Below are 21,571 nucleotides of genomic sequence, written 5' to 3'. Positions count from 1 at the left end.
TATTATTAATATTATTAGTGTAGTATGCCAAAAAAACCCCACCAATGCTGATAAGGTTTCCCTGAGTGAGTTTTTTTTCTGTTATTGTAGCATATACATTCATTGCAATTCTCCCCAATTACATTTCTCAAAATAAATGCCTGAAAATCTGATAAGTGCATCCATAGTGGCTGTTGCCATAGCAACACTCTCAGCTCTGATCCAGAAACACGGCACAGTCCCTCCTCCCAGCTGAAACAGTGTTTATTAGTCTATGAAAAACTACAGATGACTACAGATAGTTGCGCTGGATGTTCTTTCCCTTTAGTTACTGTGCAGCACTGATTGAGTGGGCTGAGCCTGCTTCTGCCTTTTCAAGCCCACCATCTCTCCCTCCTTACCTTTGTTTTCCTCTCATCACTGTCCTCCCACTCCCGCTGCAGATTTTCATGCGGTACGGACGACAGCGCTGGAAACTGAAAGGAAAGATCGAAGCAAACTCCAGGCAGAGTTGGGACGGTGAAGAGATGATCTTCATGCCCCTAATCACAGATCTTATTTCCATAAAGGTGCAGTGGAAGATCCTATGCAACAATTATCCCTGAACATCTAAATGTAAACCATTCAGTCTGTCTAAAATATAAATATATTACATTTTTAATACCCAGAAAAAAACTATAAATAGTTTTGGAACATCTCCTCCCATTCCCCCTAATTAAAATGTCAGGATTTATATATATATTCATGAATATGCAATTTGCAAACGCCCCATTTCCTCTTGTCATCACAACTAGCTGACTTGCTAACAAAAGCAAACTAGCTCACATTTTACACAGATTGGTATCGGTGTCTGAGTTGTACTTACTGATTTATTTTAAGAATATATTTTAGATTATATATATATATATATATATATATATATATATATATATATATATATATATATATATATATATATATATATATATATATAAAATTTGCTGTCAGTAGTATTAGCTAAGCTAGCTAGTTTGCTGCATAGCACACAAGTTCTATACATCATCACATGTTTTTTATGCTCAAATCTTGTTTTTAATGGAAATACTAAAATTTGACACAAACGCCAGTGCATATATACAGTATTATCCATCTAAGAAGATGTGTGTGTGTGTGTGTGTATATATATACATATATAAGAAAATATCCAACTGCTTCTTTGAGAATTTCCATGTGAAACACTACTAACTCTCAGTGACTTTCCACAGGTAACAGAGCTGAAGGGACTTGCCACTCATGTCCTGGTGGGCAGTGTGATCTGTGAGACCAAGGACCTGTTCACTGCCATGCCTCAGGTGGTGGCTGTAGACGTCAATGACCTGGGGACCATCAAACTGAACCTGGAGGTCACTTGGTTGTAAGTAGCAAATAATTTAAACAATGCTTCGATTCTTTAACTCGCCTACTATTTTCCATTTTTCCTTGTTTATTGCTTTTCCCTCGGAGGAAACGGAGAAAGTATGTAAGAAAAGAAAACAAGGACAGGAGAAATTGAAATCGGTTATATTTACCAATTGTCACTTTAAAATGACATAACTGAATTGATGTATTGACAAATTACTATATAACATATATGCATATACAGTACACAACAGTAATTACTCATTTATCCTTAAAACTTCATTGTACATATACATTGCATACTTCAATACTGACATTTCAACATTTTCTGAGATTCTACTCACCATCTACATTCTTAATGCAAGGCATATTAATTGAGTTTCATCATTTTATCTGTAGCCTGCTTTCAAATTTCACTACAATTATTCATTTTGTATTTGTGAGTATGTTATCATTTTAAGAGAAGTGGAGCATTTATACCATAGGCTAAAATAAAAAACACCTCCATGTAGGAAACACCGGTGTATTCTTGATCCAAAAGCCTCCTCTCAGCTTGTTTCTTGATTCCTCTAAGTGCATTTTAAGAATGGGTGTGACCTTAAAGATGGCAGACTTTCTCTGTCAGAGGCTGAAGTATGTAGTCACTGTGGCATCTTTTAAGTGTTTTGGGATGCAAGACATCACATCCCCTCCAGAATAAGTTGTAGTATGCTGCCCTCTGCTGGGGAGCTAAAAGACTGCCTGGGGATTTTACTTTGTTAAATGAATAATCATGTATCTCTTTCCTTGCAGTCCATTTGATGTTGAGGACCTGACCCTTTCCTCCGGCAATGTTAGCAAAACTACCGCCCTGCAGAGACGAGTGTCAGTGTACAGCCAGGGGACACCTGAGACCCCCACTTTCCAGGACGCAACGTTCTTTGTGAGTCTTACTACATTTAGGAAGATTTTAGTTTGCTGTCTTGGATGGTTTAATTGAATTTAATCACTGAGTTCATACATTAGATGTGAAACATGAAAGCTTTTTGACCCGGCTCCACTTTGCTTACCTGTTTGATGTTTTTAACTATAGCAATGGTTCCATATCCCTTGTCATGGAGTATCCCTTGTCCTGCACATTTTTTTGTGTGTTTTCCCTGCTTCCAGCACTCATAATTTATCTAAGCAGCTAAATAACAGCTAAATTGTGCATCTGTTAAAAAATGTGCAGGTGTTTCTCCAGGACAAGTGTGGAGAACTTGTGTACCAAAGTGTCAGTATATAATATTTGTAAGTGACCCAGTGAACCTAGAATCAATCATTTGCAATGATAAACTTGAGTGTAAACATCCAAGTGAGTTTGACAAGATAAAAGATATGTGTATGTGTGTATATATATGTATATATATATATATATATATATATATATATATATATATATATATATATATATATAGCTCTGGAAAACAATAAGAGTCCACTGCAAAATAGTCAGTTTCTTATGTTTACATGTTTCTTATGGTACATGTATTGGTCAGATGAACAGTTTTGTTTAATTTTTTGTGAACTGCTGACAATATTTCTCCTAAATTCAAAATATAACTATTGTTATTTAGTGTATATTTAAAGGAAATGACAACACATCAAAATAACCCAAGATCATGCAGTATTTGCAGAGCTTTAATAACTCAAATAAAACAAAATGCAAATAATTTGTAAACAAATTGTGTTAATGTTGGTGGAATAACCCCGATTTGCATGCGTTTTGGCTCCATGCTCTCCACCAGTTTTTCACACTGCTGTTGGGGAACTTTATACCACTCTTTTTGCAAAAAAGCTAACAGTTCAGCTTTGCTTGATTGTTTGTGACCATCCATCTTCCTCTTGATGACATTCCAGAGGTTTTCAATAGGGTTCACATCTGGAGATTGGGCAGTGGTCTCTTATTTTTTTACAGAGCTATATATATCAGGTGTGAAGAAAAACTACACAAGAATGAACTAATATTAAACCCAGTATCTTTTTCTGTTTCCCTTGAAAATCATCAGTATTTCACATTGTGTACTGCTTATTGTGTACTAATAAAACCAACAGTCAAGTGCAAAATATGCAAGAAATCAGCATGCCACACATGCACCTCTATTGACGAAAGGATTAAAGTGGTCAGTGTATGTCAGGATAACTTTAACTCTTGTTTTTCTGTAGATAAATTGTAAAATAGCTGTGCATTATTTTCTCTATTCATGGTGGATGAAAATTCTGCACTCAGCTGTAATTAAAAAGTAAATATATTTAGGTTCCCTATCACCTTAAATGTACACTGTACATAAGAATCACACTGGATTAACCCTAAAGCTCAAAGACTGCTGATTATTGGTACTCTGCTATTTATAGCACGTATGTTTAATTTGCATCTTGTCTATGCTTCATTAACACCAATTAACTACCTGCCCCTGGCCTTCGTTTCAACATCCCCTCTCCCTGGTGTGTATGTGTGTGTTTATATGTGTGTGTATTGGGATGGGTGCACAGACATGGCAGCCTCAGCCTCGTCAGGGCCACCATCTCTCATTCCTGCATACACTCAGGGACACTCTGTTAGAGAAACTCAGACGCAGTCGCTCATTTGGTGACCTGGCTGCACTGCGGCCTCGTCCCAGATCCAGTCTGGAAGTCTACGTGAGTCAGGTCGTTGTGTGTGCCCAACTACCTTCAAAGCATGTGTGTGGGTGTGTGTTGTGGTTGTGCTGCACTTACAAATCTGTTGCACCCAGTTCCTGTATCTATATCTTGTAATATTTCCATTCCTGCTTTACTGCATATAGAACTACATCATTTAGATGACCAGGATTTCTGTGATGATTTTTTCTGTTGCTTATACTCTGTTCTTCTCTTGCTCTCACAGTCCACACTGCCAGATGACGTGTTCGAAAATGGTGGCTGTGGTGTGGCTGAATGTAAGCGCCTGTCCTTCACCTTCTCGGATACACCATCCTCTAGCCCAGCTCCTGGTCACTCGCATCCTGAGATCACAGTAACACCTCCTGAAAGTGACCAACCACCTCAGCTTCCTGCCTTAGACGATCAGCCAGGTGAGGAAGAGGATGGTGAGGAAGAGGAGGAGAGCACCAGTGTCAGTGCCAGCCTTGCGAGCGCCAGTGAGGCAGAATCAGAGCGTGAGTGGGAGCGAGTGGAATGTCAGCATGGGTATGAATCCACAGCACCATCGCTGTCCTCAGAAGGCCAGGTATCAGCTGTGGGGCCAGAAGACGTAGTATTCCTGGAACCTGGCAGCCATGATGAGAGCTCTGAGCTGAAGCCAGTGGAGCTGGATGGGGAGGAGGGCAGTCTGACCAGGCAGCTGGTGCGGAGGCTCACTTCCTCTGATATCCTGCCTGAACCAGCTTCTCTGAGCTGGGCTGGAGAGAGCAGTCTGGAGGAGGCTATTCACAGCCTGCTAATGAAGCTGGAGAGTGTGACCCAGCGCTGCAGAGAGCTTCAGGACCTCGAACAGGAAGTGATGAAGCTGGAGGACTTGCTCAAGGTGAGAGATGCTTAATCACTCTCATGGTTTTCCTAGTTTATTTTAATTTATTTTTTCTTTTAGTCAAAATTGTAAGTGTTGACCATCTTCACAGCTTTTGGCTTTCTCAGTTAAATAAATATAATTAGCTGCAGTTTTGGCAATCTTATATAAACTTGCTTAACTTAATTAGTCAATTGTTTTAGATTCATTATTCAGCTATTAGTCACTCTATAAGACTAAGGAGGAGTCCTGATGTGCTTCAGTAGAATTAACAGAATTAACACGCTCCTCCAACCATCCTGTTGTCCTGCTCCACTGTCCAGTTGCACTATGACACTGCATGAGCATCAGTTTTAATGCTGACACTATACTACTCGATCATGTTTGTTTCAGACTTGTATATTCTTTTTCACCCCATTCAATCAAATCACAGTCTGTATTTATTGCCATTTTTACCTCAGTGCATTGAAAGCCACCTGGTGCAGTGTCTCTTCTCTGTTTTTCAGGGTTTAACAGCTGTTCTGTCTCCTCAGTGCCGAGGTCCTGCTCACAGGAGTCGCTCCTCCAGTCTCAGCCTGACTGTGGAGAGTGCTCTGGAGAGCTTCGACTTCCTCAACACCTCAGACTTTGATGATGAAGACACTGGGGATGACAACACTGCTGTCTCACGCTCTGTATTTTTCGACATGGAGACTGAGCGGATTGGGTAAGTACTCTTTCTACACTTCCTGTACTGTGGAGTTCATTTTTCAAGCTTTTACCTCTGACCCTCTCACTATCTGTGCCTGTATGAAAGACTAATTTGGCTCAAATACACATTATAAGTAGTAAACTGCAGTATTAACATAGAGGTGTGTAAATATGAGTATAAAAAATCCAGAATTGGCTGTTAGTCTTATCAAGGCACCAATTTAGTGAATTCATTCATTAATGAATATTATGTTTTAAACATCTATTAAATATAAGCTATGAAATACTTCCCGGTTATACTTTAAAAGTTTGACAACGAGGACATTAATTATTAAAATATGGCTGTATGCATGTGTGTAACAGGCCAAGTCGGCATCCAGAGGCCCGAGGTCATCTGAGTGAAGCCCTGACAGAGGACACCGGTGTGGGTAACAGTGTGGCAGGGAGCCCCCTACCACTCAGCACAGGAAACGACAGTCTAGACATGGCCATCGTCATTCATTTACAATACTGCAACCATCTTATTCAGGTGAGATACACACACGCGCACACACACAGAGCTCTACAGCAATCACAGTTAGAACATTTGTTATATGTTGGAAAGTCCTATAGTGACAGTTTTTTTGTTTAACAGTAAACATTGTATATCTGGAGGCAAAACACTATGTGATGTGGGTAAATATTACATTTGTTACATTTGTTGACATAAAACACTAATAATTTGTTTGTGATCATAGATGTTGACTTCAGGAGGAAGCGCTTGGCAGCATAAGACCTATTTGCACAAACTCTCTCTCCAAACGGAGTTATTAGAGGAGTTAACAGAGAACAGCACAGAGTGGCTGGGAAACATCGGCTCAGCTGCTGAGGGTGAGTGTGTGAGCGTCTGTACTGTATATGAAGAGATCACTCACACAATATATATAATCCAAGAAAATAAGGGCTGTTCAAATAAAGGCAGATTCCCACTTGTGTTATTTCAATTCAATTCAATCTTATTTGCATAGCACTTTTAACAACTGACATTTTCTCAAAGCAGCTTTACAGAACATAAGAAACATAGTGCAAAAGATGTTAAACAAAATCATCCCTAGTGAGCAAGCTTGTGGTAGCTGTGGCAAGGAAAAACTCCCTTAGATGGTATGAGGAAGAAACCTTGAGAGGAACCAAAAGGGAACCCATCCTCATTTGGGTGACACCTGAGAGTGTGACTATAAATTATTAGAATTTAACTTTATTAAATTATAACTTTATTAAAAGTTGTGGCCTCAGAGAAAACAGAAGACCTTCTAGATATATGGATTAAATAAATACAACTCTGTATTTGTTTATATATAAGCTTTGACTGACAGGTTAACCCCAAACTATTTAGTGCTAAGCAAAGTAAGGAAATTAGTTCAACAAATTGTACATGAATTAAATAAACATAAGAACAATGACAACTATTGAGCCATGATTTTGATTTTGCTTCTGTACTTCTGTGTGAAGGCAAAGACTGGAGAGGAGCTTTTAAGTCAAGTGTGTATTACCTCCAAATTAACTGGAGCTTTTTCAATCAAATCGTCTCCATGTGAATTAAAGATGTTATGACTGCAACATTGCAATGTTCATTAGTATGTACTGTATGTTACCAAAAAAAGTGGTTTGTTCAGATAAAAATGTGTACCTTGGCACTAACCCTGTCTGTTTGTGTGCACAGTGCTGCCTGGGCTGGCTGAGCGGTCAGCGCTGCTGTCCCTGTGGTGTGAGTGCACTGGTTCTGGCAGCCTGTTTCACAGTACAGTGGAGCGAGTCCTCAAACACATGCAGCAACGCTTCACTGCACCACTGCAGGAGACTTACCCTCACAGCACAGACTCTGGTACACACCACCGCTCCTCACCTCACACTACATTAAACTATGCTGCAGCCTCACACGTCTTACTCTGTCCTCTCTTTTTTGTTTAATTCTTTAATCATCAAGATGTACTCTTCACTCTTCAGTAGTTAATGAACACTATATTTGGGGAATAGATGAAAAATAAGCTGGGCTTTTAAGGGGTTAACGATAGGGAATAGTTAATAGTTATAATAATGCTTGGATTTGTTGGGTAGATTGTTTTGGGTTTGGCTCATTTCTCCCTGTACATTTCACACTGTCATTGTTTTAACCTGTGTGTGTGTGTGTGTGTGTGTGTGTGTGTGTGTGCAGTAATCAGGCTAGTGGTGACTGAAATGATGGACGGGAATGAACTCACCTTCACACCTTCCTTTCTGCCACAAGACGTTTTAACAGTGTTCCAGTTCTATAGCTATACCACCAACCACAGTGTCACAGACATGGAGCAACACCTACTGGAGGTGGCCAGAGAGGGTATGACGCACTTCCATACACATATAAACTAAAGCAAGGACCACTTAGCGATGAATCTTTCAAAAAGTGATAACAGTGGCTACTTATAACTAAGTGGTCACTTTTAGTGATTGAAAGAAATCTGTAATATTACTTCAATTGTAGTTTCACTTGATTGTCTAAATAATTAGCCCTGTTATCCAAAGTGGACATGTCAAGTATCAAAACATTATGCTACAACATTATAGTCAGATCTGCTGTTATATAGGCTTATAATTAATCAGCATCTTCTGACCAGTAGAAAAATATCAACTCTAAACAGAATCTTAGTTTAATTCTATAAAATCCTCTTCATTTTCACTAGTAATTAAGGACATTAGGGCATCACGTAAGGGCCCTTTTTCTTTTTTCAGTTTTCGTATGATCATTTACTTCAATATCAATGTCGTTGTTTTTGGATGTTGATTAACTGGGACAAACGTGTGATATGAAACCAGCTGCTTTCATATCATTCATCCAGAATCGGTCTGTTTTTGTCAACCATTGTAGTTGAGAGCAGGAAATGTCAGAAAAGGAAATCTTGTGAAATGTGCAACACACAAAAGTCTCAATGGAAACTTTTTCTCTGATGAAGAAAAATCTTGAACAGGATATTGCAAATCAATAAATAAATAAATACGTAAGAAAAAAAAAGGCTTAGTGGTTAGCACATTCGCCTCACACCTCCAGCGTCCTGGGTTCGTGTCTCGCAAACTCCACACACACAGTGAGCGGGAGCATGTTCTCATGCTTGGTGGGTTTCCTTCGGGTATTCCAGTTTCTTCCCACAGTCCAAAGACATGCTTCTAGGCTGATTGGAGTCTCTAAATTGCCCGTAGTGTGTGAGTGAGTGTGTGTGTGCCCTGCGATGGGTTGGCACTCTGTCCAGGGTGTATCCTGCCTTGACGCCCGATGATGCCTTAGATAGACACAGGCTCCTCGTGACCCGAGTATAGATCGGATAAGCGGTACAGACAATGAAATGAAAAATGAAAAAATAATTCAGCATAAAGTTGCCGAACATGATTATGAACATTGTAGTGGATCATCTATTAACATAGTACAGAGAAAGGATGTTCGATAAATAAACACAGTCGAGCAGCTGTGAGAAGGCGGTGTTATAATGCAGAAGGCTGTGTAGGAAATGTCCATATGTTACTCATTTTATATGTTTCAACCTAAAAGTAACAAAGATATATGTGAGCATTTGTTACTGAGTAAACACCTATGTATGTTCAAAGAACAGTTTAACAAGGTATGCAGTTACTGCTCTATGAATGATTCTCTATGAATGAACTGGTATGACACTGATTTTGCCTGTGTTGTGTTTGTCCTGCTGCCTGTTGATGAAGTGATTTTATTGTGCTTTTTGTGTTGTAGCTGCGTTTGCGGAGCGTCTGAGTTCTGCTGATGCCGAATGCTCTGTAAAGGAGTTGCAGGAAATGCCCATCACTGCCCTCCAGCCTCAAACGCACACTCTTCGAGTTCTTGCTGGCCTCCTGACCTCTGACGACTCTGACCTCATTAAAGCTGCCTCTACCTTTCTCTCTAATGCTGCCTCACATCCACTTTTTAGGTCAAAGGTCAGTGCCATTGACACCCCACTCTAACAGACTCTTGTAATTAATTAGTGCTTGTTGTTCTTTAATCGTGTTTGACTCAAGAGGCTAAATGGAAGATGTTAAATCTGTGTGTGTGTGTTGTCAGGCAGTGCATTGCTACACACAAACCTTATCAGAAGCAGGCATTCAAGCACAGAAAGCTGCTTGTGTTGCTCTGGGCTGTCTGCAGGTCAGTATGAGCAGCACACTGATTTAATTACAGTGATTGTGTATACAAAGGTGTGTGAAATCACAGTGCTTTTGTCTCTCTTCGTCTCAGGCTGTGGAAAGTATTGGAGGAGTCGTGGCACTGTGTGACTCTGACGATGAAGATCTCCGCCATAATGCCATACAGACCCTCCTTACATTCGGTATTAGATGAAAAATCTGTGAAATTTTGATAATGATAAGAATTTATACTACATTTGCAAGGTGCTGTATGTTACATAGCAGTCCATAAGAACATTTCTTATACAGTTTATACTACAAACACTGTCAGCCTTCTATTTATGCGATTCTGGAGAAAGCTTCACCAACAGATATTTCACAAAGTTTATGTTTGTGTGCAGGTGAGGAGGGTCGGCTGGCATACGAGCAGTTGGACACGGTGCCAAGGGAGATGGTGCGGTTGGGTACGCGGCGCGGCAATGCCATCACCACTGCCTTCTGAGAGCAGCAAGTTCAAAAGCCCACAATACCGTTCCTGTGTCTGACTGTCCCACTTATCCGGGGCATGAGAATGCCAAGGCATTATAAACTGAGGCACTGTTCCTCACAAAGCCACTCTGTACCAGGTTCTGATGCACAGATCAGTAGTTATCATTTTTTTTATGATCACTCACATTATTATTGATGTTCTTTCTGACTTCCATTTAATTATTGGTTGATACTAGTTTAGGTTCCCGAATTTGCACTTGTCAGAGGCATGTACATAGAGCACATTTATTGTCGTTTTGTGTGGCGTTACTTACCTGAACTACCTGAGACTTGTGCTTTTCAGCTTCAGGGATTCTGAGGGACGTGCTGAATCTAACCCGCGTAATTTCTCAGAAGTGTATATGTGAGTAAATAAGTTAAAACTGTGGGCATCATTTGACAGAGTTATGCTCGGCTCTACACCATGTGGATGCTGAAAACGGAAGCGTATATCTGTTTATCCAGACCTCACACCACAACGTTCGCTTTTGCTTTGCAATGCCACCAATCACCATCACACATAGCTTGGAATAATGAGCAGTAGGATGGTGGCATGGTGGTCTGCCACTAGAGACTGAAGAGGCAAGCTTCTTCAGTGTTATCCTGCAGATTAAGTATTGCATTAAAATGGTATGAATGCTCTGGTGAATGGCAAGAACAGATAGATGTGTGTATGTGCGCGTGTGTGTGTATTTTAAAATGCACTTTTTGGTATCTCAAGTAAGGAGTCTTAATTGATTTACTGTGAATTTGGTGTTAAGCTTCAATGAAGACTGAAAGTACAGTGCTCTGTGATCCAACTCGCTTCTGTGCCTAGTGTAACTGTACTACTGAGTCGCATTTTTAACTGTGACAACTCATCACTTTATTTATTTTCTTTTAAATTACATCCATGTACCTTTTTTTTCCTTTTTAATCATAAAATTGCATTGTATCCACAATATAAACATAAATACTTTGCTTTCTTTGGTATTTGTGATCACTCCCTGCAACCACAAACACCTTCACATTTTGATGTTTTAATACTTTTATGTTGTTTTATTGATCGTGTGATTATCTTATCTTAATGGGAGTACTAATGTGCTTAGTAAGCACCGAGTGTTTATATTAGCCTGTTATTTTGTCATCAAGTCACTTCATAAATTTCTAAAGCCATAATTCACCCAAGAACAATGATATAAAATGACTGGTTTATTTTGTAATCTGTTTCACAGAGCTTTGTAAAGTTGGCTTATTTTTCCATAATAGATAATAGTTTTACTTGCGTTTGTTGTGTTACTCATTTCCACAGTATTTTAGGGCTTGGCCATCAAGGAACCAATTTAACATCAGTCTCCAAGGGATTTTTTTGTACATAGATTTCTTGTGCAATGAACATTGATGTGCTTTATTCAAATCCAGGCTTACACATACACCTAGATTCATTTTTACATTTTCACTAACAAACTGAGATCTTGTTAAACATCTTAGTATTATTTTTTTTCATAACTGGTTTGAGATGAATACATTTTAGGGTAGAGGTGTGCTGTATGAACAGCTTTAGCACAACTTGGATTTGAATGAATGCAGGCTGTCAAACCTGTTGTATAATATCTCCATTCAGTTTTCTTTTGTGTTTATAATAGTCCTATGTCTGTTGCAATAAAGTTTATTTTTGGATAATGTTATTTACTGAAAGTCTTCAAAAGCCTGTTTTCTTTTTTGTATTGGATAATCTTTAAGCATTCACAAAGCTAAAAATATACATTAGGTGACCTTAGTATATACACTATATTGCCAAGTCATTTCTAAATCATCAAATTCAGGTGTTTTTCAGCTGGTTCAGGGGTTCAGCTTGACCCCCAGTGAAAGGAACTCTTAATGCTTCAGCATACCAAGACATTTTGGAGAATTTCATGCTCCCAGCTTTGTGGGAATAGTTTGGGGATGACCAGATGGAGGAGAGTTTGGTGTGGAAGAACTTCACTGGCCTGGACAAGAGTCCTGACCTCAACCCAATAGAACACCTTTGGGATGAATTAGAGCAGAGACTGCAAGCCAGGCCTTCTCAGCCAACATCAGCACCTGAACTCACAGGTGTTTAAGAGGAATGGTCAAAAAATTCCCATAAACACAGCACAATAGCTACATTCACACTGCAAGCTGAAGTGTTAAGATCTCATTGTACTAAAGCCTTTTGGTGACAGCACTTTTACCATTATGGGTTTTTTTTTTTTTTTTTTTTTTTAAAAAAGGTACACAAAAGGTTTGAGAATTTTGCCTGTTCCTGGGTTAGCCAAAGTAGAAAACAAACCAGCCAAAATTTGCATTTTTGCTACCTGATTGGGAGAAAATTTATGATGAATAAATTAATACGTTTTCATCATGCCTTCAGTTCAGCAAGGAGACGGAATACAGCAAGTTACAAACTAGTGTGATAAAGAGCTAAATTAAATGCATCAAATATTGTGAAAATGGTTATAAAAATATGGCAGTTTATTCAAGTACATGTCAGTTTTACATATGTACAGATAACATGTTAACCATCAAGTTTCAAAGTTTTTACAAGGCTTGAAGTTTACATAAAAATCTTTAAAAAGGTAATTGCACATCACTTGAGAAGTCAAGAAACAAGTTAAATCAAACTTAACAGCATTTCACAGGTCACAGTTCTGAACTGTCCAAGTTTAAAGGCTACTCTGATGCATCCTCTGGGACCAGGTCCTCTGTTTCAGTCACATTTCCTACATCCTCTGAACCTTCTGTGTTTGTTTCCTCGTCCTTTAGAACATTTCCAGAGTCTTCATTTTCGCACTTGGAATCATCATCATCATCAAAGGCAATTTCTCTTAGTTCTTCCAAGTTGTCTGGACTTTTACCAGTTAGGCGCTGTAAACAAATTAAACAATTAGAATTCTGAATAGAATTACAGCCACATCAAAATACAACTGAGAACCAAGCCCTTACCTCGATCATGTCAGCCATGTGTTGTACATGCTGTGCTAGCTCCTGTAGTTCATCATTTTCATTTTGCAGCTTAGCAATCTGCTCGTCTTTGGCTTCGATTTCTTTGTGAAGCTGTTGGTGAAAACATTTGCCATTTAAGAGAATGGAGAAGTGGATGATAAACTTAACATGATTTTCCTACTTCACAGTAAACACATGCTCTCAGGTTAATAAATGCAAAGTCTTGTAAATGTTCAGCAGGTTTTGTTCATTAAAGGGCAATAAAAACATTTACCACTGTAAGGTGCCTGCAAATCATGTCCAAGCAAGAGATGACAGCCCTACATCTAGCTTAAGAGAGCCATTTAAGCCGGGTATTAATAGATCTTGTGAGGCTGGTATTTTGTTCTCAATTTGGGCAATATTACAGTAAACAAGATATAGTAAACCTTCTGCATCAGTACTGGATAAGCAAATAAACAAAACCTATGCCATGATGGGTCATCTGTGCTGAAATAACCAGTATAGCAGGGCTAAATGCTAAAGTCACCAACCTTCTCATTCTCTTGGAGAACGTTGAAAAGCGCTTTCCGTCGCTCCTCTGCCAACTCCTTCCAGTAAGACGTAGTTGGGGTTTCTGTGTGGGTTTAAAATTTGCCATCATGTTCAAGACTAAACTTGACCACTGTAATGTAACTATTCAATACACCTTAAAGGGTTGGAAAAAACTTCCTGTGCAAGAATTTGACACCATACATGTAATGTATACTGCTGTTGGTAAGTGTGACTCATACAACTAGAGTTACCTTTGACCATTAGCTCATAAGCTTCCTGCGAGATCCCTTCAGTTTGGTTTTCATTTTCTGGGTCTACATTTTTCACTGCCACTTCAGCTTTAACCCTCTTTGATCCCTTCACCTGGTCAGCACCCCATAGCTTCCTCTTAGGAACAGCCTTTCCAGTCTAGAGAAAAATGAAAAGGTTTGTGGTCTGGTCTAAATTCAGTTTAACAGACTGCCCTTCATTCAACATAGCTTGTTGATGCTGTGCACCTCAATCATCTTCCCAAGAGGCTTATTGACAGCAGATGGCTGGAGGACTTGAAGTGTTCTCCTCCCAGAAGATGCCCCTGATGTTTGTGCTGTAAAAAAATTCTGCAATACAAAGGGGATAAATATGGGTTTTCAGAGGTAGTATCATGTGAGCATAAACATCTTAAAATATTAGGTGTTTAACAAATGGTCTAAAATGACAAACTACACTTCCCTCCCTGCATACCAAAACATTCCCACAGCTCCTTTGTCTCCACTTACACTCTTGTTAACTGTCATTGTGAGACATAAGCAAGAACGGTAGCCAAGCAGCACTGTGTATGCATGCCTAGCTAGCGTGGGAAAGGGGCAGGACAGTCTACTACATGAGGCAAAACACCTAAAATTCCCACAGTCAGCTATTGGCCCTTACATATTACCTTACTGCATGAACCTTAACAAATAATTACTGTGGGAACTTGCTTTAAAAAACCTCATTACTGCCAACTATGAGTCGGTTAATGTTTCTAGTCAAACACAGTGGCAGTAAAAGGCACAGTTAACAGGAAACCTCAGCACATACTGCTGTACGTTATGCCTACATGGGCAATGATTAATTCAACTAGTGAGACCAAGGTTCACTTAAAATCAAAACTTAAATGACAAAATGAGGCACTACCTGTGTTAAACCATCAAAGCACCACTGGGTTGGGTATTTTTTTTCAATTATAACATTTCTTCAGTCATCTATGGACAACTAAAAGACAAGTCATCTAGAATGTAGTTCATACATATAAAGTCTGAGAAAAATTGGGGCTGTGGATTATTTCAAATGATTTAACACTTAGCAACCTAGTTCCCATTTTAACTAGCAATAGCAAGACATCTAGTAAGGTCAATAAAAAAATTCATTTTTTCTTTTAAATAATGGACACTTCAGAGATAATACTAAAACCAATACAGAAAAGATTTTAAAACAAGCCTTCAGAGACAGTGAAAGTGAAGTCATAAACGGCTAAAAAAAAAAAAAAAAAAAAAAAAAAAAAAGGAGGCAAAATGCAAGCTATATTAAACATTTACAAGAAAACCCCCTAATTTACCCCCAATCACAGCCATATAGAAACCATTTTAGGTCCAAACCTAATGAGTCAACAGGTTACATACCTTCAGATTTCCAGATGGGTTCTCCACTTGCTTCATTTTTCTGACAGAACTCATTTCTTCAGTTATCTATGGACAAATCAAGACAGACAAGTCATCTTAAATGTAGTTACCTACATATACATTAGTAAATTTATTTAATGTGAACATTTCAGGACTGTTCTCTAATCCTATACTCACAGAACCCAACAACATTAAACAACTCCCTAAAGCTCTGAGCGATTATTTAAAATTATAGTTAAAAAGGTTAAATCCAATTTACTGGACAAGTGAACAGGGTTAACGCAAAGCTTGTAAACAAGAACATTAAACCAACAGTAACTTAAAATTTGTGAAATACACCATTTCCAAAAGTTTTGGAACACCACCAAATCATTGAATTCAGGCTTGGCCCCTTAGTTCCAGTGAAAGGAACTCTTAATGCTGCAGCATACCAAGACATGCCTGCACCTCAACCCAATAGAACACCTTTGGGATGAATTAAATTAATTAATTTTGGAGACTGTGAACCAGGCCAAAACCGGGACATCTGCATTTAAATTGACATGAATGTAATGGAGTTGGCCCCACCCATTGCAGCTATAACAGCTTCAGGCTTTCCATAAGAATTAGGCAAGGGTTTGTGAGAATTTTTGACCATTCCTCCATAAGTGCATTTGTGAGGTCAGACACCGATGTTGGAGGAGAAGGTCTGGTTCACAGTGTCCACTCTAATTCATCCCAAAGGTGTTCTATCTGGTTGAGGTCAGGACTGTGCAAAGATCCACACCAAGCTCACTTATCCATGTCTTTATGGACCTTGCATTGTTCACTGGTGTGCAGTCATGTTGGAACAGGAAGGGGTCATCCCCAAACTGTTCCCACAAAGATGGGAGCATGAAACTGTCCAAAATGTCTTGGTATGATGACGCATTAAGAGTGCGTTCACTGGAACCAAGGGGCCAAGCCCCACCCCTGAATTCAATGATTTAGAGGGGTGTCCCAAAACATTTGCCCATGGTGTATATAAACCAGGTGCAACCTCACTATTATAGAATGGAAGTAGTGACAGATTACAAAATCACTGATATAACTAACACTTGTTGTAATTTTCCCAGTACGCCCAAAATTAAAGGGCTATTACAGCTGAGAGATGACTGAGAAAGAATAACCACGAGCTAACAAGCTAGCTACAACCAACAGGCGCCAAAACCTAACTAAACAAACAGAGCAAAACAGACAAAGCAAAAACAAAGGCATTAAAAACACGGCTTTAAGCATTTGTTTGTAAAACAATTAAAGAGAGAGTCTAATCAAACCATCATGTTAAACACGTGGATTAAACAAACTCATGAAAAAAAAAAGGAGTCAGCTATTTCAAATCCCAGACTCTTACATTTGCTAACTAGGTATCAAAACTTTCAAAACAACAGCGTTAAAACAAAAATCCAAGAGTAAACCATTGAGAATTGATAACCATAAAACAGAAAAAATATAAATTAAATACCTTAGAGCACCCTTAACGGCGTTACTGCTTAACTTCAACACACTGTGTTTAGGTACAACGCTAAAACACGAACAGAGACGCGCGCGCGCCACAAGCTTAAGTAGAGCGCCCGAACTTGATCACGTGACCCGGTGACGTGGGACGTTTAGTTCTATTCATTGAAATGATACGAACCGTTTACTCAGTTAATGGTTCTGGTTTAATATGGGCGAAGGAGAGGAGCCGCAAACTACATGATAATTTTAGAATATGTACACCAAGGTCCTGTACAATGTTTTCCTTTTCCTGTCCTAACAAGCCTGATTTTACTAATCAGTATCATTTGAGTTACACCTTAATAATGCCTCTACTTTTACCAAAACATACAGAATTGCGTATGTTATGTTTAAACCTTGAGTGTCAACAACTGGACAAATATGCGTTATGGACTTCCGGTCATCTCATTCTTAACCATAAGAGCTGACAGTGTATATTACGCCGTTAGATTGGGTTCTGGTGTGAACAATTCAAGAGTGTAAAAGCTTCTCAAAAACACCAGCCCATATATTTTCCGTCACATTTAAACCACGTGACGTTTTGAAGAGGTTGCCAGATTTTCTACGGCGTACATTAATAACGTCTAGACGATCACGGAGAAGTTTCAAACTTTGGAATTAGTTTCCACGATTGAATTTTATAGAACGTTTTGATACCAACACGCGCTTAGTTACAACAATGAATTTTGAAAGTATAAATTTCTGGAAATATTTCAACTCCTAGTCAGTATGGTGTATTTTTAGGGATCTGGCAACCCTTTAACATCAGACCTGCTTGATGTTCATAGTCAGCCATTTTGAGTTGTTTGTTCAGTGTTTGGGGCGACGGGTTGTTGTTCTTCAGACAAATAGGGATCAAGGCCGAGGTCTCGAAGAACCGCTCGAAAGACATTTTACACAACTATTTTGTAATTATGGGTCCACCGCGAAGCAAATCTAGTCGTCTATTATCCGAAAGAAGGGTGAATCTGAATTGGTTTGTCAGTTTATCTTGACATGGCACGGGAGGTTTGGTCGGTTGGTTTTGACGACTGAGGAAAAAAGCTTGAAAACAACGCAGCGGGGAGAAAACGAAGCTCGGCAACAACTAAGCTTTTGCACACGAGGGTTTATTTTAAAGTCTGTCATTTGATAGCAGAGTACAAGGTTGTGGTTTCAAATTTCAGTAGTTTCACACAATGAAACTTGTGTTACGATAGTTAGCCATTAGAGAAGTGAGCTAACTGAGGTAGCCACGCCACGCACTTCCCATCTCTGCTAGCATAACCGGCTAGTACAGAAGAAACCAGGTAGAAAATGTAACAGTCGGACCGTCAACACGCGTTAGCTAGCGAGCTATCCTAGAGGAATTATCATTACTCTTGACATGTAGCTGACGGATAAGTGAACTCTGCTCTGTAGTTGGCGCAAAGCTTTGCTGGTTAGGTTTCAGGAAAGCCCGAGGATGGTGAACTACAACAGCGGGGCCACAACAACAATCCTTGGGTCAGATATATGGCCATAAAGCCCAACATGGCGAGCAGTCTGTTCCTTGTTCTTGCACCTGGTGCCAACTCCTCCAGGCATCTCCGTTTCTCTGCCATGGTCGGCTTTCTCCCCTGTCATTCAGCTGTGCGTTACTGAGAGTTTAATGCATCAATATCAATATGAATACGAATCACATGTGTCGTGGAAGAGACTCCAAAATCAACAGTAGTCAGGACTAGAAAGATTTTCTTTAAAAAAAAAACAAACAAACTAGAATAAGGTTGTGCAACTTTAGGGTGTAAAAGCCAAGGCTATACTTCTCCATTTGCAAAACTATACAAAAAAAGAGAGATATTGGCATGGATTTCAGTTGTTTTATCAGCTCTAAAATGCTGGTTTGATATTTGGTGAGCACAGAAATAACGTAGCTTTTTCTATTTATGAAAATTTGACTCTTTTTTTTTTTTTTTTTTCCTTCTTGAAAAACATGGTGTGATATCCAGACACAAATTGTTAAGACCCAGGTGCACTATCTAATCTTAATCTAAAAATGACTTGATTTCAATTTGGAAGATTTTTTTCTCTCTCTTAATTAGGTTTAGCGAATATTACAGTTTGTGCCGGTTGTTTTTCTTTCTTTAACTGTTGAAACACATTCATTTGAATAGCATAGCCTGTTTCGCTGACAGCCTTTAAAGCAGAAAAAGGTGATAAAAAAGGAAATAAGTCTTTACTAGAAAATCATGGGAGACCCAAACTCTCGACGAAATCAAACCCGAAACCGACTCCGTGCCCAGCTACGGAAGAAACGAGAATCCTTGGCTGACCAGTTTGACTTCAAAATCTACATTGCCTTCGTGTTTAAGGAAAAGGTGCTTGTTGCATTGACCTGAGATACAAAATCTTTTCTTTTAATACTAATTGTATACTTATTTTAGTGAACTCACTTGGTTTTGGTAGAATATTAGTTGTGATAATCAGCTTATAAATCAGTGTATTAAATAGTTGTAACCTGGTGATTTGGCGATTAGTTAAATCGAAAAGTGATGTTTTTATTGTAAACATTTACATTTCTGCATACCGTTCCGTCTGAACTGCATTTTACAAGTATGTATTAATTAGCAATATATATGGAGCTGAAACCCAATCCTTAATTTGACTGTGAGTTACTTGTTTTTAATGGAAAACGTTTTCTGCAAAGTGACCGCTTTTAATAACCGGCTCATTAAAGTAGAACTATATTGTTAAATAATGCACAATACTGGTCACTAATTTTTATGCCTCTTTCACTTTGAGCAGAAAAAGAAGTCTGCACTTTTTGAGGTAGCTGAAGTGGTGCCTGTCATGACCAACAACTATGAAGAAAATATCCTCAAAGGAGTGAAGGATTCAAGCTACTCCTTAGAAAGTTCTTTGGAGCTTCTTCACAAAGATGTTGTGCAGTTGCATGCCCCTCGCTACCAATCTATGCGCAGGGTAAGAAATATTCAGCTAAGGGGCAAATAATTGTGTTAGTTGAGGTTTAAAAATGCATGTAGAGGATTGGATGAGAGAAATTGTTTATTGAACTTGTGAAACTTTTATTAAGTATGGATTCACAAGCACACCCTTTCAGCTTTAATGCACCAGAACGTCAGTGGTTATTCTGAAGAAATGTTATATAAAGTTATTTAAACCAAATATTTATATATATATATATATATATATATATATATATATATATAACGGTTTTCCACAGTATTTGTGGTAGTAGATTATTACATTATCTTCAGCATAATACTAAATGATCTTTACAAGCATACAAATGGACTTGATATTTTTTTCATTTGTCAGCTGCAGTGTTTCAGCACAATTTTCTTTTTACTTTTAATTATGCTACTGTGCTCACTATGCAGTCCAGCAGTGAATGTTTCAGGGTGAGGAGATTGTGTCCTAAACTGAGAATTGACTGATTTTCTGTTTTTGAGAAAACAAATTTCGGTGTGGAATATTAAAGACGTTATGAAATGTTGTTTTGTTCTGGTACACTGATTTGTAATTCTGTGGTCTCTTTCTAAAGGATGTAATCGGTTGCACACAAGAGATGGACTTCATTCTTTGGCCCCGCAATGATATTGAGAAGATAGTGTGTCTGCTGTTCTCCAGATGGAAGGGAGCAGACCATGAACCCTTCAGGCCTGTTCAGGTGACTATTTCCTAATTGTTTATTAGGGTTGGGCTTCATAAAATGCTGACAAGTGTAGCTATGCATGTATTTATTTATTTATTTTGTATTCGTAGGCCAAGTTTGAATTTCACCATGGGGACTATGAGAAGCAGTTTTTGCATGCTCTTGGCCGTAAGGACAAGGCTGGGATGGTGATGAACAACCCAAATCAGTCTGTGTTTCTTTTCTTGGACAGACAGCACTTGCAGGTCGGTTGTTTTGGGACACTGATATAAGCTAGGAATGTTTAAGTAAGACTTTATATTTTACCGTTCATGCTCTTTCTGCAGACTCCAAAAACCAAGGCCACAGTTTTCAAGTTGTGCAGCCTCTGCCTCTACCTGCCGCAGGATCAGCTGACCTGTTGGGGGGTCGGAGACATCGAAGACCACCTCCGCCCATACATGCCAGATTAGCAGAGACAGAAGATTCCTGCCCCAAGGCCACTGAAGCAAGTTGTCCTCATACCCATCTCAGTTGAATAGAATTGAACTTGTGCGTGGAACTCTCCTTTTTGTTAACCACTCATTTTCATTCTGAAGTTCATTTTAGTTCATTTTTATATCTCACCTACCAGACAGTTTTGGTTCGGTTCACCCATTTATCCTACCCTTAACCTGTCTGCCTTTATTTGAACTTTCACGAACATTGTTTTGAGTGGTTGTTCTCTTGGAGCAGCACTGTCAACACCACCAATCACAGACGGAACTCTTTAGTGGGGGATATAGGAAAAGCAAACCAATGTCAGGGGTGCCTTAAACACGGGCCTCTTGTGTTGGACTGGTTCTGATATCAGTTTCATGAGTGGATAGTTGACGTCTTTATTTTTGGGGGGAAAGTTTTAAGGTTAATGACAATCAGTTACAGGATTACACAGCCTTCATAGTCATAGTGGAAAGGCTAATTTTAGTAGGTGAACAATACATGGCTAAAATTGATTTGGGGTAGACATTGCTTCTCATTCTTTTCAACTGCCTGAGTTTTGCTGGACATTTTATTTTTAAGTGTCAGTCCATGCTTATTACATGTTAAGCTCCTTCT

The 21,571-nt window shown here is 38.9% G+C and overlaps 3 protein-coding genes across 10 annotated transcripts in view; 2 read left to right on the top strand and 1 right to left on the bottom strand.

The window, feature by feature from the left end:
- Positions 1-11,886, top strand: part of ripor2 (RHO family interacting cell polarization regulator 2) — a 57,002-nt gene extending 45,116 nt beyond the window's left edge. For 4 of the 8 annotated variants that reach the window (XM_058377284.1, XM_058377281.1, XM_058377283.1 and 1 more), the window contains exons 10-23: positions 423-548; positions 1,224-1,372; positions 2,149-2,278; positions 3,868-4,014; positions 4,241-4,879; positions 5,368-5,567; positions 5,915-6,080; positions 6,289-6,421; positions 7,251-7,412; positions 7,743-7,904; positions 9,303-9,505; positions 9,630-9,713; positions 9,804-9,894; positions 10,093-11,886. In XM_058377284.1, coding sequence (XP_058233267.1) covers positions 423-548; positions 1,224-1,372; positions 2,149-2,278; positions 3,868-4,014; positions 4,241-4,879; positions 5,368-5,567; positions 5,915-6,080; positions 6,289-6,421; positions 7,251-7,412; positions 7,743-7,904; positions 9,303-9,505; positions 9,630-9,713; positions 9,804-9,894; positions 10,093-10,193 — 2,493 coding nt within the window. In that variant the 3' untranslated portion in view covers positions 10,194-11,886. The remainder of the gene's footprint in view (positions 1-422; positions 549-1,223; positions 1,373-2,148; positions 2,279-3,867; positions 4,015-4,240; positions 4,880-5,367; positions 5,568-5,914; positions 6,081-6,288; positions 6,422-7,250; positions 7,413-7,742; positions 7,905-9,302; positions 9,506-9,629; positions 9,714-9,803; positions 9,895-10,092) is intronic. The other 4 variants (XM_058377282.1, XM_058377285.1, XM_058377288.1 and 1 more) reach the window with 3 other exon arrangements.
- Positions 11,887-12,673: 787 nt separating this feature from the next.
- gmnn (geminin DNA replication inhibitor) lies at positions 12,674-16,953 on the bottom strand. Its single transcript, XM_058377289.1, has 7 exons — positions 16,823-16,953; positions 15,340-15,405; positions 14,197-14,298; positions 13,951-14,107; positions 13,699-13,781; positions 13,166-13,276; positions 12,674-13,087 (listed from the first exon to the last, which is right to left on the bottom strand). Exons 2-7 carry the CDS (start codon positions 15,391-15,393, stop codon positions 12,893-12,895), a joined length of 702 nt encoding a protein of 233 aa, XP_058233272.1. The 5' UTR covers positions 15,394-15,405; positions 16,823-16,953; the 3' UTR covers positions 12,674-12,892.
- Positions 16,954-17,644: 691 nt separating this feature from the next.
- lg24h6orf62 (linkage group 24 C6orf62 homolog) lies at positions 17,645-21,525 on the top strand. The gene is made up of 5 exons (XM_058377290.1): positions 17,645-19,196; positions 19,624-19,800; positions 20,384-20,509; positions 20,605-20,739; positions 20,821-21,525. The coding sequence occupies exons 1-5, from the start codon at positions 19,068-19,070 to the stop codon at positions 20,944-20,946; spliced, it is 693 nt and encodes a 230-aa protein (XP_058233273.1). The 5' UTR covers positions 17,645-19,067; the 3' UTR covers positions 20,947-21,525.
- Positions 21,526-21,571: the final 46 nt, after the last annotated feature.

Source organism: Hemibagrus wyckioides, linkage group LG24, assembly GCF_019097595.1.
Source record: "Hemibagrus wyckioides isolate EC202008001 linkage group LG24, SWU_Hwy_1.0, whole genome shotgun sequence".
In the NCBI taxonomy this organism is placed as follows: Eukaryota; Metazoa; Chordata; class Actinopteri; order Siluriformes; family Bagridae; genus Hemibagrus; species Hemibagrus wyckioides.
The sequence above is the reverse complement of the archived record's forward strand: the minus strand, read 5'-3'. Positions and strand labels throughout refer to the sequence as shown.

Excerpts from the sequence above, each read along its gene's own strand:
- gmnn (XM_058377289.1), bottom strand. The coding sequence starts at position 15,393 with ATGAGTTCTGTCAGAAAAATGAAGCAAGTGGAGAACCCATCTGGAAAT. Across the intron at positions 14,108-14,196 it reads CTCTTGGGAAGATGATTGAG|ACTGGAAAGGCTGTTCCTAA; the intron begins GTGCACAGCATC and ends ATTTTTCTCTAG. Across the intron at positions 13,782-13,950 it reads TTATGAGCTAATGGTCAAAG|AAACCCCAACTACGTCTTAC; the intron begins GTAACTCTAGTT and ends AAACCCACACAG.
- lg24h6orf62 (XM_058377290.1), top strand. The coding sequence starts at position 19,068 with ATGGGAGACCCAAACTCTCGACGAAATCAAACCCGAAACCGACTCCGT. Across the intron at positions 19,197-19,623 it reads CCTTCGTGTTTAAGGAAAAG|AAAAAGAAGTCTGCACTTTT; the intron begins GTGCTTGTTGCA and ends CACTTTGAGCAG. Across the intron at positions 20,510-20,604 it reads AACCCTTCAGGCCTGTTCAG|GCCAAGTTTGAATTTCACCA; the intron begins GTGACTATTTCC and ends TTGTATTCGTAG.